The 17,146-nt window shown below is 44.5% G+C and overlaps 1 protein-coding gene across 1 annotated transcript in view; it reads right to left on the bottom strand.

Moving 5' to 3' along the window:
• Positions 1–870: 870 nt before the first annotated feature.
• The window catches only part of LOC147633690 (choline/ethanolaminephosphotransferase 1-like), a 58,560-nt gene continuing 42,284 nt past the window's right edge, over positions 871–17,146 (bottom strand). The window contains exons 18-20 of the mRNA XM_086804689.1: positions 1,658–1,710; positions 1,489–1,561; positions 871–1,394 (exon numbers count right to left, since the gene is read on the bottom strand). Of these exons, the coding sequence (XP_086660815.1) occupies positions 1,373–1,394; positions 1,489–1,561; positions 1,658–1,710 (148 nt within the window). The 3' untranslated portion in view covers positions 871–1,372. The remainder of the gene's footprint in view (positions 1,395–1,488; positions 1,562–1,657; positions 1,711–17,146) is intronic.

Raw genomic sequence — 17,146 nt, 5'->3', positions numbered from 1 at the left:
ACCTGTTGCATATTGCTTGATCTGATTTTTTGGTTTCCCCCAAAGTTTCAATACTACTCAAGTACATCAATATGCTTGTCAACTTGTGTGAATGTAGTACACTTTTGCAAACTACATTTTATCATTATAGTTATGCAAGTCTTCCAAACTTATGTTTTTAATATGTACCAAGAAGAGGCTTTGAAGATCAAAACCCATTTCCAAGCATGGTATGGTAAGAAGAACCATGTTTAGGCCGTTCATTTAGTTGCATGTCTTTTTGTCTCCACAAGTAAGTTTGTTGAAAAACGAGTAAAATGCATATTTGCGAGCTAGTCATAAAACCAAGGGGCGTATACTCTTTTACCTCTATACAAAAAAGATTATGGTTTTGAGAATTTTGATGGACCTTGCCATAACATTTCAAGATACCAAACTGGATTAGTCCACCAATAAAGAGAACATTGTTATAATGTTGAGCCCGACTTGAGCCCAATTTATGCTTTTACTTTGAGCTTCATTGCCGTATTTCAATGTAACCTAAGGAAATTGAACTAGACGCACCTATGGGTAGGATGCAGATTCATCAGCCGAGGCATATTTCCCACACCCAACAGCAATGGTTAGCAAGAACATGACAAGCCCGATCGATCCACCAACTGCTTGCGCCCCTAAAAGGTCTTTTTCCTCCTTTGGAGGGCCGCTCAAAGAATTCTCAGTCAAATCAATGGGGAGAACTTTATCCCATGGGGACACAAGCTACGCACAAGTCATTGAAACGAGAAGATACCAGAGACGAGACTCACTTCAAATATACCATGAAATACCCACCCTGGAGCTTTCCTTCCTTGAGGTGCTTAAGGATCTCATGGTGCTAGTATCTTCCTGGAATTGCAAGGTAACAGTCTGAAGTAGGTGAATTAAGCCCAAATACACAAGGAGAGCATAAACAAAAAATGTGGGGGTTGGGTGTATGTGTGTGTGTGTGTGTTGTTTTTGGGGGACCATCAATTGATACCCTTACTAACTCTAATTCCTGTCAATGACTTGGTTGGCCATCCATACAAGGCCTCCATTTCAATCAATCTTTAGGTCTATCCCTCTGAAAGTAAATGCAAACAAGATAAGCAAGTCATGCTGGAGTATCCAAATCGGGCAAAATTTGTCCTCTAAAATTGCTGTACAAGGTCGCCCTTACAAAACAGCTTAAACAAATAATAGTCATCACTTCACACATCAGGTATCTCCGCCTTTATTGCAAGCTGAAGGGGACACCACAGAATTTCTGGTGCCCTGTTACACCCTAAATCCCTATCCTAAATTAACAGGCAAGAAAACAATCATTTCCCATGCTCCGGACGGGAATTTTGAGGCTATAAAAGCTGATTAAGACTCATGCCTCTTTCCTGCCAATTCTGCAACCCAAAACGCTTTATAAGCTTCTTATGAAGTACAGAAGCCTTCAGGAACTAATACAAGCCAAAACCAGACAGCTTTTTCTGCTCTTACCTGAAGCAATGTATACCAAGGGCACTTGTGATCTCATGGATAACACTAACAGCAAAGTGCATGTACAGTGATACTGCAGGAGAAAAGGGAAGAAAACAAAACAACCCAAAATTTACCTGGTCTCATCCCTCAGCCAAATTACATGAGACAAAAAGGGGCAGCAGCTTACTTGTAAAAGCACAGAAGCCAAGGAGTATCCATTGCTCGTCGATCAAAGGTAACCTGACATGTGTTACAACAACTAAATTATTTAATAAAGGATGCAAGAAAATAGTAGGCTCACAGTTCAGTTTTGAGCCCACCTATTAAACTGCAGCTATTGAAAACTCACAGCTGAATGGCCTTCCTTTAGGATCACAGAAACACTTCTTTTAAGTTCACACACAATACACAACAGACCCCTCCTGCCCAACCCCGTCCCAACACACAAGGAGTTTATGGGAACCCCGACGTGTGGAAGTTTTTGATTTCACACACACACACACACACACACACACACGAAGTTTGTGGGAACCCTGAGCTCTGTGTAGTATAGCTGAATGGCATTCCGTAAGGATCACAGAAACACTTCTTTTAAGTTCACACACAATACACAACAGACCCCTCTCACCCACCCCCAACACACATGGAGTTTGTGGGAACCCTGAGATCTGTGTGGAATTTGTTGATTCAGAATATAGATATTTTATTTGTAGCTGCCGATTTAGTCACCTCTTGAAATGTTCTCCTTGCATGCTTCACATTCTGCTGCATTCTACAACTCAAAAGAAAACTTTAATCTTGTAGATTTATTGCCTAAGAACCTTTTCCAAGTAATGGTTTAGCCTAGGTGCATCAAATGTTTCATTTTTGAGCCTGCTTTGAAAAACAAATTTCCTCAATTCTTGGACAGATTGTATCTATGTGTATGTGTATGCTCCAGCATTTGCCACAAATTACATCTAAAAAGGGAGGTCTTACCTTGTATATGCATCCTTCAAAAACTTTCTTCAAATGCTGAATTGATCTTACGGCTATTTGAAACCCAATTTTCAGTTTGTTTTTGAAGAAACAGATTTCAACACATTTTTAGCAGCTTGTTGTCTACCTTTGATCCACCTTTTGCTCCATGTATCAGCTCAAAAGAGAAGCTTTACCATGTGTATGTGTCTCCTAAGATCTTTTTCCCATTAGTAATTTGTTCTACTCACAAAAAGTAACCCTTAGTTCTAGCCTGTCTTCAATTTTGTCAATTGCTCTTTTTTCCATGTCCGCTATTTTGTGGGACTTCTTGTCATCCAAAGGAGAAATCCATTTATAGCTCCCTTGAACAACAAGCAAACATAAACCTAGAAAAATAAAAATAATATAATCTGCTTGCAGCTCCCCATCCGGAGTCTTTACATTTAAACTGCTAGCTGATGAAAACATTTACTTCAAATTTAAGTTGGCCTATCTATCTTTGTTTGGCAAATGGCTTGTGCTTCAGCTGAACCCTCTCCACCTACACCAGCGGAGGGAACTGTTGACTTTTCACAAGAAGAGCACTTACATGTTTGTGTATGTGTGTGTGAACAACCTCTTAGAGGGGTCACAATAATATCTAGATATTTATGTGTGAGTGACATAAGCAATGATGTCAGGAGACAACCTTTGTAACCTATAAAGGTACTTGTACTTCCATTGAAATGATCAAGCAAACAGTCACATCATTCAATTTCATCTACATTTGTGTCTCTCTCTCTCTCTCTCCTTCTCTCTTTGTCCAATGCCATAGCCATGTACCTCCTCGAGCCCCCATAGCCACTCCACCTCTCCCCCCTTTACCATTATGGGCATGATCTTGGGAATGTCCTGGTTTTTCGATAAGAACGAGACGATGATGTTGGATTATCAGTCTCATAGGCTCTCATTTGTTTATGACAGTGAGCTGTACATAATCCAGGGTGATGTTCCCCGTGGATCTTGCCGAGGATATATATAAAAATGTAAACTCAACTCAAGCTTCAGCCAAGGATATATATAAAACCTTCTTGATCCAAATTGTGAACCATATTTGGGATGATATTTTAAGAGAGTTTTGTGATGTATTTCCGAGTGAGTTACCAGATGCCACCCAAGAGGGACATTGATCATGCAATTGAGCTATTGTCTGGTAGTAATCTCGTCTCTCAAGGAGGAGAACGAGATTGCTGGACACTGCGAGATTATCTCAATAAAGGTTTTGTTCAGTCTAGGAAGTCTCCATGGGGCACTCCCGTCCTTCTATCTCAAAAGAAAGATGGTAGGTAGCATGCACTTTTGTGTAGATTACAAAAGTGCATGCTACCATCTTTCTTTTGAGACAGAAAGAAAGATGGTAGCATGCACTTTTGTGTAGATTACAAAGACTTGAATAAACCCACTGTCAAGAACGGGTATCCTTTTGCCGAGGATGGATGACCTCGTAGATCATCTTCAGGGTGCTAGTTATTTCACCAAGATTGATCTATGGCAAGGCAATCATCTTCTAAGGATTAAACCCAAGGACCCTCGATAAGAAAAGGAGGCATACAATATGGATCTGTGTGAAGCTGAAGCCCCTCCACCCCCCCCCCTGCTCCCCTGCACGAGCCTACCCACCCCACCTCCTTCAACTGTGCATAGCCCCCCCTACCTCGCCTAACTCCAACCCCCCCCCCCACCTTCGCTGCCGTCCCCGCTCTTGTCCTACCCTCATGTTGCCGTTTGCGCCTCCCCTCTCCCTCCCGCGCTGCCCCCTCCTTTTCTCCCCCTACACCCCCGCCTTCAATGCCCTTTTCTCTCTCTTTGCAACCCCCCCCCCCCCCTTCCTCCTCACTCTCCCCCTCCAAAGCCTCATCACTTTCCCCATCTTCCTGTGGTTCATTGTCCCTCCATCTTCTTTCTGCAACGTCTTTAGCTCTTGGGCATTTATGATTCGGCAAGTCTCGGCCTCTTTTGGTCTTCATCCTGAGGACTCCTCTATGGTAGCCACTCCGTAATCCCCATCCAAGGCCACCGTAACTTGCTTAGCTTTCTTTCAAGCGACCTTCAGCTTCTCGCTACAACTGTTGCATCCCTAGAAGCCTCCACCCTGGTATGCAAGATTGTCGGTAGCCACCCTTCACACGGACAACTCAGAGATCTTCTATAGGATAACCTCCTTGGTGGACATGCAAAGATCACAAACATTTATCCTCTGGGGCGTGGCTACTATCAAGTTGAGTTCGACTTGCCACCACAGCGTCAGATTGAGGCATGCAGTTGAGCCCTGTTGCATTGCATACGACCCAGGCCTTCTTTGTGTGGTGGTGGCACGGCTTCAACCCCACTTCCGACCCTCTCGCTGGCGTTTCAAGCTTTCCCGTGACAGCGGGTACGCCCCTCGGAAAAGAATGTCGATGGGTCACCCAATTGTAGCTCTGTTAAGCTCTCCTTTGAGGACGCCTCGCCTTTGAAAGCACTAAACCTTTAATGTTCCTTGAGACTACAATCTCCTTGGGTGAACTATCGGAATTACCCTCCACTCGAAGTGTCTTGGGCGTGGGTTTAGATGGGGAATAATCACAATCAATGCTGGGGCAAAGGCGCGCCAAGTGGGCGCGGATCCTATCCTCCATGTGTCGTCACTCTGTCCAAGCGCAAGAGTAGGCATACTCCGAACTCAATCGATCACAATGGAGGTATTTGTAGGGGGTTGGAGGGGTACTATGATTGAGATATGAAGAAACACAAATAGCAACACCTCCAGGCTGGAGGCCACCACCTCTCCGTCCAGGTCTCTATAGCCTGAACATGCAAGCTCCATCCTAGCCAAGGGCCAGAGGTGGGTGAGCACGTCGGTGATGTGTAAATCATGAAGATGGTGTGAGAGCTCTTTTGCCTGCTCCTCAATGGTGACAGCCACCGACTCCGAATCCCACTGTCCTTGGGGCTACACCCAAGGGAAAGGCGAAGATCATCACGCCACTCTCTGGCATAGAAGGTCTCGAGTGATGAAACACCACACAAATCCGAATGGGAGCTACTGTCTCCTACAAAAAATGTCCCTTCTGCCGGAAGACATCGGAAGACACTGTAATCCACAGGCAGTCCCAAGATCTTGGGGTGCCCACCTAGGGACTCTGGCGGGAGAGCCCTCACCAAGGAAGCGGCGATGGTCATCTCTACTGGCTCCGAGAATCGATGAATCAAATGGCGAATAGAGCTCGCTAGCTGCCTCGGCGCTGTTGGAGGGCGACGGGAGTGCTCTGGAGAGGCAGAGGGAGGGGGTAGTGCGGGGTATAGGGAATTGCTGTGGACAGAGTCAGAGGCGAGAATGGGGGAGGAGGGAGGGGGCTGGGGGTGCGGAGGTGGAGAAGAGGGAGATGGGAGCCGATGGGAGTGATCCATCAGAGAGGGAGGGTGTTGGGAGGGGCTGGGAGCCGATGGGAGTGATCCATCAGAGAGGGAGGCTGTTGGGAGGGGCTTGTTGGGGGTTCAATGGGGCAAGCTGGCCTCACTGGAAAATGAGAACAGCCAAATTGAGAACCAAAGGAGTCATCTTAGTGGGGTAGTGGCCGCCAAATCGAAGGGGAGGCCATCGCCAACGTGTGGGTGTTGCTCGAAATAGTTCTTTGATAGAACCGAATCCTCTTGTACTCTGCTAGCCTAGCGCGCGCAGCGGCAATGCCCAGCTCTAGTAGTTGGCTGACGTCCCTACTGCTGCGGGAGAAAAATGAAACATTGGCCGGGATGGCCTGAGTACTCCACTCGTTGAATGATGGGGTCTCCCCGAAGGCAAGGAATGGATATGACATGGGGCACTCTCCAACGAGGCAATACAAATGCGTAAGGGTGGAATCTCGGTTGCTCGTGCGAGGGACGAAGCAACTGTGACAGGGATTCCATCGCACTCCCAATGGCTCCACCAATCACCGGGAGAAGAGGACTTAGGGTGTGTTCCTATGCATAGGAAAAAAACCCCTCCTAAGGAGAGTAAAAAGTGCCCCACCTATCCTACGGTGGTCACACAACACTACCTGTGACATACATGTCAACAAACCCCCTCGGAGTGATGATGTGAAACATGTACAGGGATAAGCGGATCACAAAAGAAAACAAGCCCAAAGCTTTGCGAAACCTTTTAACTTTTCAGGAGAAAGAGCCTCCGTGAATAAAATCGCATGTACGTACATATATCAAGCTGATGTCTCCTGCTGAGAGTCTTCCCTTGACATAGTGATAACACACCTCAATGTGCTTAGTGCGAGCATGAAACACTGGGTTTTTCACAACTACCAATGCGCTCTGACTGTTGGTGAAAATGGTAGTGGAGAAGGACTGTCCATCGCCCAAATTAGCCAGAAGGCATCTAAGCTAGACACGCTCAATTGTAGTTGTAAAAGCTGCCCTGTACTCAGATTCACAGCTACAAGTGGCCACTGTTGGTTGCTTCTTGCTCAACCATGATATACATGAATCACCAAGACAAAAACAAAAGCCACTAGAGGACACTTGCGTGTCGTAACATCCAGCCCAATCCAAATCTGTAAAGGCATGCAGCCATGAATCACCTCCTCGGAATAGAACAATACAAGGTGCTAAGTGCCCTGTAAGTAGCGGAAAACCCACTTGACAGTCTGCCAATGGCTAGAGCCTCGGCTATGCATAAACCTACTCAACTGAGAGACCCCAAACTGAATGTATGGCCTCGTGTTACATAAATAAATCAAGGAACCAACACCTTGCTAACATAATGTCTGATCAAAAGACTCTCCAAAATCCTGAATGCAAAGCCTCGCACCTGTCTCAACCAATGTAGACACAGGCTTACAATCCTCAAGATTAAACCTTTTACGCAGTCTCTATATGTATTTTGGCTGCACCATGACTATGCCATCTCCATGCTGTAAGAACTGAATGCCTAAATAAAAATGCACCTGGTCCAAATCTGACACCTCAAATGATAAATGCAATTCAGCTTTGAAAGCTGAAATTTGTTCCTCATCAAGGCCTGTGAGCAGCATGTCATCAACGTACAAGACGATGACCAAGAAATTATCGTGAGTCTTCTGTACATAGAGAGTACTCTCAGTAGGACTGTTGCAGAAACCATGTGCAACTAAGTATGCATATATCTTGTCATAACATGCCCTAGGAACCTGTTTAAGGCCATATAAAGCTTCTCTAAGCCTACATACTTTCCTTTACTATCCCTTTCGTACAAAACCACGAGGCTAAGATACATATACCTCCTCGTGCAAGTCACCATTCAAGGAAGCAATTTTGATGTCCAACTGATGTACATGCCATCCATGATGTGCTGCCAATGCAATGATGGACCGAATGGTGGTAATACGAGACATGGGTGCAAAAGTCTCATCATAATCAATGCCCTTTTGCTAAGCATAACCTTTGGCAACAAGCCTTGCCTTGTAGTGGTCTACGCTACCATTTGCTTTTCTCTTCAACTTGTAAACCCACTTCGTACAAATGGCTCTTTTGCCATGAGGCAAATTTGCCAAATAAGTGTCATTCTGAGTATTGAGCCATACTCCTTTTGCATAGCATGCATCCATTGATCATCCTCCTATGCTTCCTCAAAAGAAACAGGCTCGTCTTCATTGCACAAGGTGCTCATGAGAGCATGATCAACAAAGTGCCCAAATGCATGGCAAGAACTAGCACACGTTTTCCCTAGCAAGGGAGTCTAAACATGGCTGTCCAGTAAGGTTTGCAACAGCCAACGAGGTACGGCTTTAGCTGCGTGCATGGCTGTTCTTTCTTTTGCCACTGCATCATCAACATCTGCTTGACCAAGGGGCTCAACATCAGGTATGTTTGGCTGCTGATTTTCAGCATGTATGGGCTGATTTCCAGCCATAAGATGAGTGTCCAAAACCCCAACAGCACGCAAGGATGTACCATACACAAGAAGAAGAGTATCAAAGAGATCTTGTGCACCTACATGTGGCTATTTTATGCACTCAAGCAAGGGCTGAGAAGAATTCTCCACAAAAACCAATCTCTGCTAACCATAATCCGTTGAGGCAAGATGGTAGAGACGGTACCCTTTGCTCTCTGAACTGTAGCCCACAAAAATGCATTTCACTACCGTATCATCAAGCTTCGTGCATCACCGCTCATAAACAAGAGCATAAGCCAAGCATCCAAAGACACATGTGAGCCATGGATGGCTTCCTATCATGCCAAGCTTCGTAAGGAATGATGTTCTGCAAAGCCTTGCTAGGACATTTGTTAAGAACATAGGTTGCACACATGACAGCTTCCATCCAAAACTTGTGAGGCAAGCTTTGGCTTTTGACCATACATCGTGCCATCTCCATGAGAGACCTATTTTTTCTCTCAAATACACCATTTTGCTGATGTGTATAGGGCATGGTACACTAATGTTGAATGCCTCTTTCTGACAACTATGAATTGAACTCTTTGGACATGTATTCTCCCCCTCTATCTGTATGTAATGTATGAATCTTACATCCTAAGACATTTTCAGCCATGAGCTGAAAATGCTTAAAGCACATAAATACCTCTAACCTTTGCTTCATATAGCATAGACCCAACTGAATCTGGAAAGGTCATCAATGAACGTAACGAAGTAGAGACGACGGTGTCCTCATCGGACCACATACATCACTATGTATGAGCTGCAATTTTTGAGCATCCTTGGAAAATGGTGCCTGATGCATTTTGCCTAAAATGCAACCCTCACAAACATGTTTGACAGGTGCATCAAGTGCTGGCAACGCAAAGACCATATCATGCCCCTAAAGCTATAACTAATTGAAACAAATCAGTTAATTAGGATCTCTAATGTTTAGGAGCCAATCTAGGGAGACTTCACTTGGATTCCCAAGGAAAATGCAGGTGGGCATAGACATTACTCCTACTCAATGGTTTGCACCAACCTTGAGTGGCTTTAGGTTTTGGCATCTAGAGTGGTGAAGGTAAATTAGGTGCTCCTCGACAGCTTGGTACATAGCTTCTTGCTGGTTCTTTTCATAGTCATGTGTGGAACACAGCTTGGTACATAGCTTCTTGCTGGTGCTGTTCACAGTCGTGTAGGACACAGCTTGGTACATAGCTTCTTGCTGGTACATGCCACTATCATGTATAGGAAAGCTGAAAAGATTGATTGGCAATTATCTTTCCTTTGGTCAGGACTTGGTCCATGACTCTACGGCACATGTTGTATGGGAGACTATCATATAAACCAAGCAAGAAAGAGGGTTGGGGAGAGTTGATCCTGATATGCAAAGCAGAGCATTAAAATCAAAACTACTTAAGTGTGGCTTTCTTCCATGGGATCAAACATGAAAAAAAACTACTCTTATCAGCTTATGCATGCATTCCTAGAAAGCGTGGGGGGGTTGGAGCCCCACCCGAGATAGATCTCTAGGCAGATACTTAAAATACCTTCCTCCACTTTCCTCGCTCCCATCAGATTGGGTATGCAGCAGTCACGTCAAGCACTAGAGATGAGAAAGATAGGCAGCCGATTAGGTGTAATGACTCCATATCCAACCATTGGGTGTTGATGGATATGCAGTTGTTCAGATGGGGAAGAGGGCCAGCATTTTCTATTGGTGCGTGGAAGGCTTTCAAATAGGTTGACTGCGGGACTTCGTGGCGCAAAGGAGAATGTCACAGGTTGACAAGGGCATCCCGACTCCCCTTGACTTTTAGAGGGGAAAAAGAAGATACCCGTGTCTCCTCACTAGGAGTATTTTCACGCCCCTGTACCCCTTCAGGACATTAGAATTCATTGGAATGAGGATGGGGACACTTAATTTTAATCCATAGAGGAAGGCTGAAGAATGAAAAGGATGAACTTGCAAGGATTGTTGATGGATGCAGAGAGAGTATCACGCCAGGAATTTATTAGACCTCTGCTCAGGTGCCTGGAGCATTAGTCATGTCATTTAGAAGGTAAAATGCATGCTAGTGAGAGCATTTTTGTCCAAATTCCGAGGAAATAGTGGTGGAGACACCATATGGGAGATCCAGTCCACACTCGAATCGGCATGGAGCAATACCAATTTAAAAAAGGGGGAAAGCTGGTCTCCAGTAGGCGCCCATAAAAAACCCGGGGGGGGGGGGGGGGAGGAGGAGGATGCACTTTTTAAAATATTGTCCCTCTCTTTTTTTTTCGTAATGGTTGGTTGATTAGATTACGAAAAAGTTATACAAAGCAAAGGTCGCATGACCCGCTATACAAACATGTACATAGAGGCCGTAAGACCACACACACTAAAAGGCCACATGAGGCATGCCCATTGTACGAAGAGCATGTAGCCAAGGGTCAGCTTGCGCCCTGGTGATAATATGTGCATTGATCAAAGAAGAAACTTGCCAAAGCAATAGACCATGAACACGCTACACATGACCCTTCACCCCAGATTGTGAATCAAAGATGAAAGCATTTCGCATGAGCCAATTATGCCGAAGACCCAACCATCGAAAAAAAACAAAGAAGACCTCATGTTGTTGATTGTCCCCCCCCAGGCTAATCATGTCCAAATACCCACTGCCGGGGTGACAAAGTGTGTTCACTCACCATTTGCCACACTGAAGAGATGAACTCCGATATCTGGCGAGCCACCGGGCAAGAAATAAACTTGTGTCGACTAGATTCTGGACAAGTCTGACAGAAGAAACAGTTGCCATTCGAAAGTCTCCGATGCCGAAGGGCAATGGCCAAAGGCATGCCCCCAACCATGACTCGCCAAATAAACACTTTACCCTGAAAAGGAAGCTTGGAATTCCAACTACAGAATAGGATGCACTTCCACCACGAGGTCATTTTTTTAACATTCCATACTTTATTAGCTTTCTCTGCAAGCCATCTCTTCTCTTGGACCAAAAGATGATATACAGCATTAGCTTCAACAGCATGGTCTTGCGACCCAACACCCAATCATCCATGCATGAGAAGAATCCATCCTAGGAAGGCGCCCTAGAGACTGCACTTGTTGCTGCAACTGGAACCAAATACACCTGTAACCTCGGGCACACAAAATCTATGACAAGCACGATAGAATGATGATAATATTCACAGCCGCCTAGGCAACAAAATATCAGACATCCTCACAACACCCAATCTCACCATACAATTGAATTGCCGTCTACAATCATTCTTCTCTGGCCAAGTAATCACACGAGAGGTGGCCAATACCGCTGCAAGCAGGAAGTTCTCATCTCGACAAGAATCTGGAGGTCTCCAAGAAGTGAACCGTAACACCTCCTAATGATTTAACCAAATGATCGAGCAGAGGAGAAGCAGATACACGCACACATTGTGAAGCTACACACACAGATTGTGAAGCTGTACTTGCTCGAGGACCAACACAGAGAGCTCTCACCGACTTCTTCCATACCAACACTCCGAGGACCGATCCACGCATCATACCCAGACCACAGGCTAGTGTAGGAGCTCGACCGAGAGGTGTGACACTCGACAGAGCCACTGAGTTATGTAGAGCTCGACGCCCCAGACCCCATGGCCCTCGCCCACGGCCACACCACCACAGGAAGATCCGGGCCATCATCTCCCATCATCGCAGGACCTTCTCGCGCCAGCTCAGTTTTACCACCTTGAGCACCATGTCACAGCGGCCCATGAGGGATGTATTAGGGTGATATGAGAGCTCTCTGCTCATGTACCTAGATCAGATTTTAAAGTTCTAGATTTTTTGTTATCTTTCTTTATTACTATTTTGTACCCAAGATGATGTATCTCATGGATATGATGTAACCTTTTGGTCTCATAGGTCATTTTGGCCTTTTGAAGACGTTAATACAACTTTCTTTCTTTCTCTCTCTCTCTCTCTCTCTCTCTCTCTCTCTCTCTCTCACACACACACACACACACACACTTTTTTTTTTTTTGTGGAATCATTTGTATATTAGATTTACAAGATGACTATCCAAAGTAGATAGTCTCAAAGTACATCAACTGAAGATGTCAATATAAGACAAATATACATCATGATCTATTTGGTCAACCTGCATGCAATCGAGGAAAGATTGATGCAGGGAGTACCGAAAGAAAGAAAAAGCAGAAAAAGCCGCATCACCGAAAACTCCATGGTTGCGAACTTTTCATAGTGTCCATAAAGCCCAGTAGCGCACCCATGAGAAGAAAAGAGTGAATTCTGGTCTGGGTAAATGAAGACCAAATAGCCAGAAAAACTTTCCAAATTTCATATTTGGAAATCTAGCCCGTAGAAGCTGGACGATAGAAAGAAAAAACTGACGAGAAGAAGGACAGTTCCAGAAAATATGAATGACTGTCTCTCTGGAAGCAGAGCATCTATGGCAAGTGGATGAGGATATATGTCTGTGTGCCAGAAACTGTCCTGAGGGAATAACAGCCAAAAGAACACGCCACAAAAAAAGCTGTTGTCGAAGAGGAAGCTTCGAATGCCAAAGAGATCGCAATCGTCTTTTCCACCACAAAGACGACCGATGCATATGCCAGAAGAGATTTGCCCGTTCAGAAACCCAAGGCAATGGCAACAAATGTTTATACAGACCAGCAACTGTAATATCAGATAGCCTCAAGGGATGGCATGAAGAATCAAAAGAGGAGATAGTCCAATCCTGTAGGCGATCTCGAATTTCCAACAGTGGAATCGGCAAAAAAGGCTGAAGCATCTGCATTATATCATGCCAAAGACGACGATAGTGAGGTCCCAAGCCATAATGTGCAGCAGCCTGTGGAAAAGAAAGAGGGGAGCCATCAGGATGGACGACATCTCCCACAGAGGTAACACCCTTTGAGTGGAGGAAATATGAACGCCGGGGTTCTTGCACCGCCAGGGGAACTGAAAATGCTCTGGACCAATGGATGCTCTCAGCGCGGAGAGAGTTGCCTTGTAAGGAATCACGACCATTCCATTTTAAATTTGAAAGGACAAGCTTCCAATCAGCAAGTAAGCCAGAAATGAGAGGACAGCCCTTAATTTTGCCAGTAATGTAACCAAGAATAAATTCCCAATGAGTAGGTTGCCAATGGCCAAAAGCCGAAGTCGTCAGATGAAGTAATAAATGACGGATCATCGCTGTCCAAGGCTGAGTGCCTTCCAGAAATTGAAGCATCAGTTTACCTCTATGGGCAAGAATATGCACCTGTAAATTAAGGATATTCAAGCCTCCATGCATTTTAGGGGTACACAAACGATTTGCCGAAAGCAAACGTACACTCTTTTTCCCCTGCTTCGATCTCCAGAATATCTCCAAGATGGTGGACATAAATAATTTCAGCTCCCCCCTGAGAAAACCTGATGAGAGGAAGGTAGAACTGAATATAGGCAACCAAGATGGATTGGAGAATCCGCAAACGAACATGCAAAGGCCATGTTGCAAGTTTCCAGTATTCCAACTTTTTCTTGAGCTTTGCCAAGACCCAATCTGTTTGTTGACGGCGAGTGACTGTCCATCCCAAAGGATATCCCAAATGCCGAATCAAATGAGTGGAGTGAACTATTTCCCCTGGCCATAGCAAATTATGCCACTGTTTTGAATGCAAAGGCAGCAATTTAGATTTCTGAAAATTGATTTGTAGGCCAGCCGCAAGCGCAAACAAAGAAAGAGCCTGCATCAAAGTAGAGAGATCCTGATGTGTATTGCGAGGAAGAAAAAAAGAATCGTCAGCATAAGCTTGAGCAACCAACTGACGTCTATTCTGAATGTCCAATCCATGAAGACTGCCAGTATCAACCAAATGATCCATATAAAGAAGCATGGGATGCGTTGCTATAGCATACAAAAGAGCACTTAAAGGGCATCCCTGCCTAACTGAACGATGCAAAGTCCATGATTCTGAGAGATCTCCTGACAATATACAAGCCGCCTGACTATCAGCATAAAGCCAGTAAATGATATTCTGCATTTTTTCTCCAAATCCCAGAGCATGCATGGTTTCTTGAATGAACCCCCATTTAATAGTATCAAAAGCCTTAGCAATATCCACTTGCAATAATAAGACATCCTGCTGCGTGTATTTGGCATATTCAATGCCGATATAAGCATTTGCAATGTTATCTGTAATGTGCCTGCGAGGAATAAATCCATACTGTGCAGAATGAAGTCCATCATTCAAGTAACCCTTAATGCGATTGACAACCATTTTACTGATAATCTTGTATATCACCGGCATAAGGGTAATTGGTCTCCAGTCTGCCAAAGACTGACATAAGTGTTTTTTAGGCAACAGCTTCACTAATCCTTTTTTCCAGGAAGCTGGCATTTGCCTTGTCTCCCAGGCAATGTTTACCATACGCAGCAAAGGTAATTTGAGGGTGTCCCAATATGCAAGAAAAAATTCAACTGTAAGGCCATCCCATCCTAGAGCTTTCCATCGGCCACAAGACCTGATTGCATCAGACAGTTCTTGTTCAGAGAATTTTATTTCTAGTTGTTGCGCTTGAGTAGCAGAAAGGATGGGGAATACATGCTGTAATAACTTATGACGTGCATCGTACACTTCCATGGCGTGAGAATCATCCTCATCAAATTGAGAGGAGAAATGGGCAACACAAGTCGCAGCCAATTGTGCTCGGGTGGAGGTCCACGTGTCATCTGAAATTAAAGTGCGACATATAGATGCAGCTTGTTTTCTGGAATGTAAACTCTTGAAAAAAATTTTGGAAGAGCAGCCTTTGTCCAAAAGCGCCTGTTGTCGTGCCCGTATCTCCCATTTGACAAGCTTTCGATGATCATTTACCTGAAAACAGTGACGAGCTTGACATAAAGAAGTGGCTTCAGCCAAAGTTAGAGAGCGAAGATGACTAAGCTCAATTAACGATTGGCATGTTTGCTTAGCATAAGCAACAGTCTGTCTCCAACCTTTCATATACTGTTTACCATAATCACGGATGACTGATTGCATGCGAGCAATAAAAGTTGTCCATGCATAATCCAAGTCAATGAAAGATTGAGGAAAGAGTGGCTGATAGGCCTCAAGTATCAGTGCTTTGAATGCATCATGCTCCAAGTAACTATTATTGATGATAAGCAACCTTCGAAGTGGCAATCTGTCATCGGGCATGTCATGCAGATGAACTCTGAGCCATAAGGGTACATGATCTGAATATGTAAATGTATAATCTAGCCACAATTTGGTTGTGAGAGTATCATAATGATACGGATCAAGCTGATACCATCGATCCAATCGAGCTTTGTAAGTGGATTGAGCATTATGTTGGAAGGTATACCCAGGCATCAGAGGCTGAGATTCTTTCCAAATATCAATCAGATTAAGCGTTGCTACAAAATCTGCCCACGAAGACCTCTCAGTAGCAAGCATATGTGTACGACCGGATGTATTATCACCAGGTTGAGGAGCATTATTGAAATCTCCACATATGAATGCTTTCTGTCTCCAAGGGTACAATTTCATTTGTTGCCATATCTGTCCTCTAGCCTGAGAGGATTGAGGTGCATATATCGATGCAAATTCAAATATTTCATCCTGAATAAAGCACTGCATAACCATCCATCTGCCTTGGAAGTCATTAAATGCCATGACTGGCTGCAAATGATGTTTCACAAGAAAAAGTACACCCGAAAAGGCATGGTGGCCTGCATAAAAAATATCATAACCAGCATAATGGCCTTGCTGTCCAGCATAGTGATGTTGATTGTGTTCCTGAAGAGCAACGATATCTGGCTGCATATGCTTCAAATATTCCCAAACCATCTTCCACTTTTTAGGGTTACACAAACCCTGTACATTGAGAGTCAAAACTGTGATATATGACATCATATTTATAGTGTATGTACAGCATGAACAAAAAAGTAGCTCAAGCTTGCATTTCCTCCACAGGGTCTGCACCTCGATCAGGAGGAGGAATATCTATGAGACGGGTGGCTAGCAAGCTAGCAGCCTCTTCTTCTGGAAACAGAGTACGACCTGCAGTTACAGTAGCCCAGGTGATGCCAATTCCAGAATTTTCTTCCGGGGTATGCCCACTGGAGGAGGCTCCATTCCAAGTTCTAGAAGGTAAAGGACGCCTGGGGATAATTGTCCTGCGTGGTGGCTGAGAGGTTTCTTGAAGTATCTTTTCTTTTCCTTTTGGTGAAGAAGTAGAGGGATTAGCCACAGCTACATTCATATCAGAAGAGACTGGCACTTTGCCTTTTTCTTGAGGCATAACAGGATTCTTCATACTTTTGTTTTTAATCCCTGAAGGACCAGGAGTGTCCTTATTTTGCATTGGGATGGGCAAGGCATCAGGCGGCATCTTATGGAGGACCAGAGGGCATTGAGATGCCATATGTCCAAACTTTTTGCACTCAAAGCATGCACCTGCAAAAAGACCCCATTTGAGTCTGAAAAATGCACTCCCCATGGAAACGTTATTTATGGTAACAGCATAAGATTCCGGAGTGGGCTGATCTGTGTCCCATAAAATACAGAATCGATTTGAGTTGCCATTTGGTCTAGGAGGGCATACAACCTTTCCTAGAGATGCTGCAATTTTAGGTAACAAGGAGGCCAAACATTGGGGGAAGTCCACCACTTCTACCCAAACAGGACAGCGATGCTTAATCAAAGCCTGATAGTCTCTGGTGGGGGACCATGGTAATACATGAACCATCTGTTGTCCATAGAAGAGAGGGGAGTGCTCTAAAAGCGTTTGTTTATGGTGCTCATCTACCATAATAACCTCAA

Source organism: Cibotium barometz, chromosome 11 (assembly GCF_041138505.1).
Source record: "Cibotium barometz isolate CiBa-2024 chromosome 11, ASM4113850v1, whole genome shotgun sequence".
NCBI lineage: Eukaryota > Viridiplantae > Streptophyta > Polypodiopsida > Cyatheales > Cibotiaceae > Cibotium > Cibotium barometz.
The sequence above is the reverse complement of the archived record's forward strand: the minus strand, read 5'-3'. Positions and strand labels throughout refer to the sequence as shown.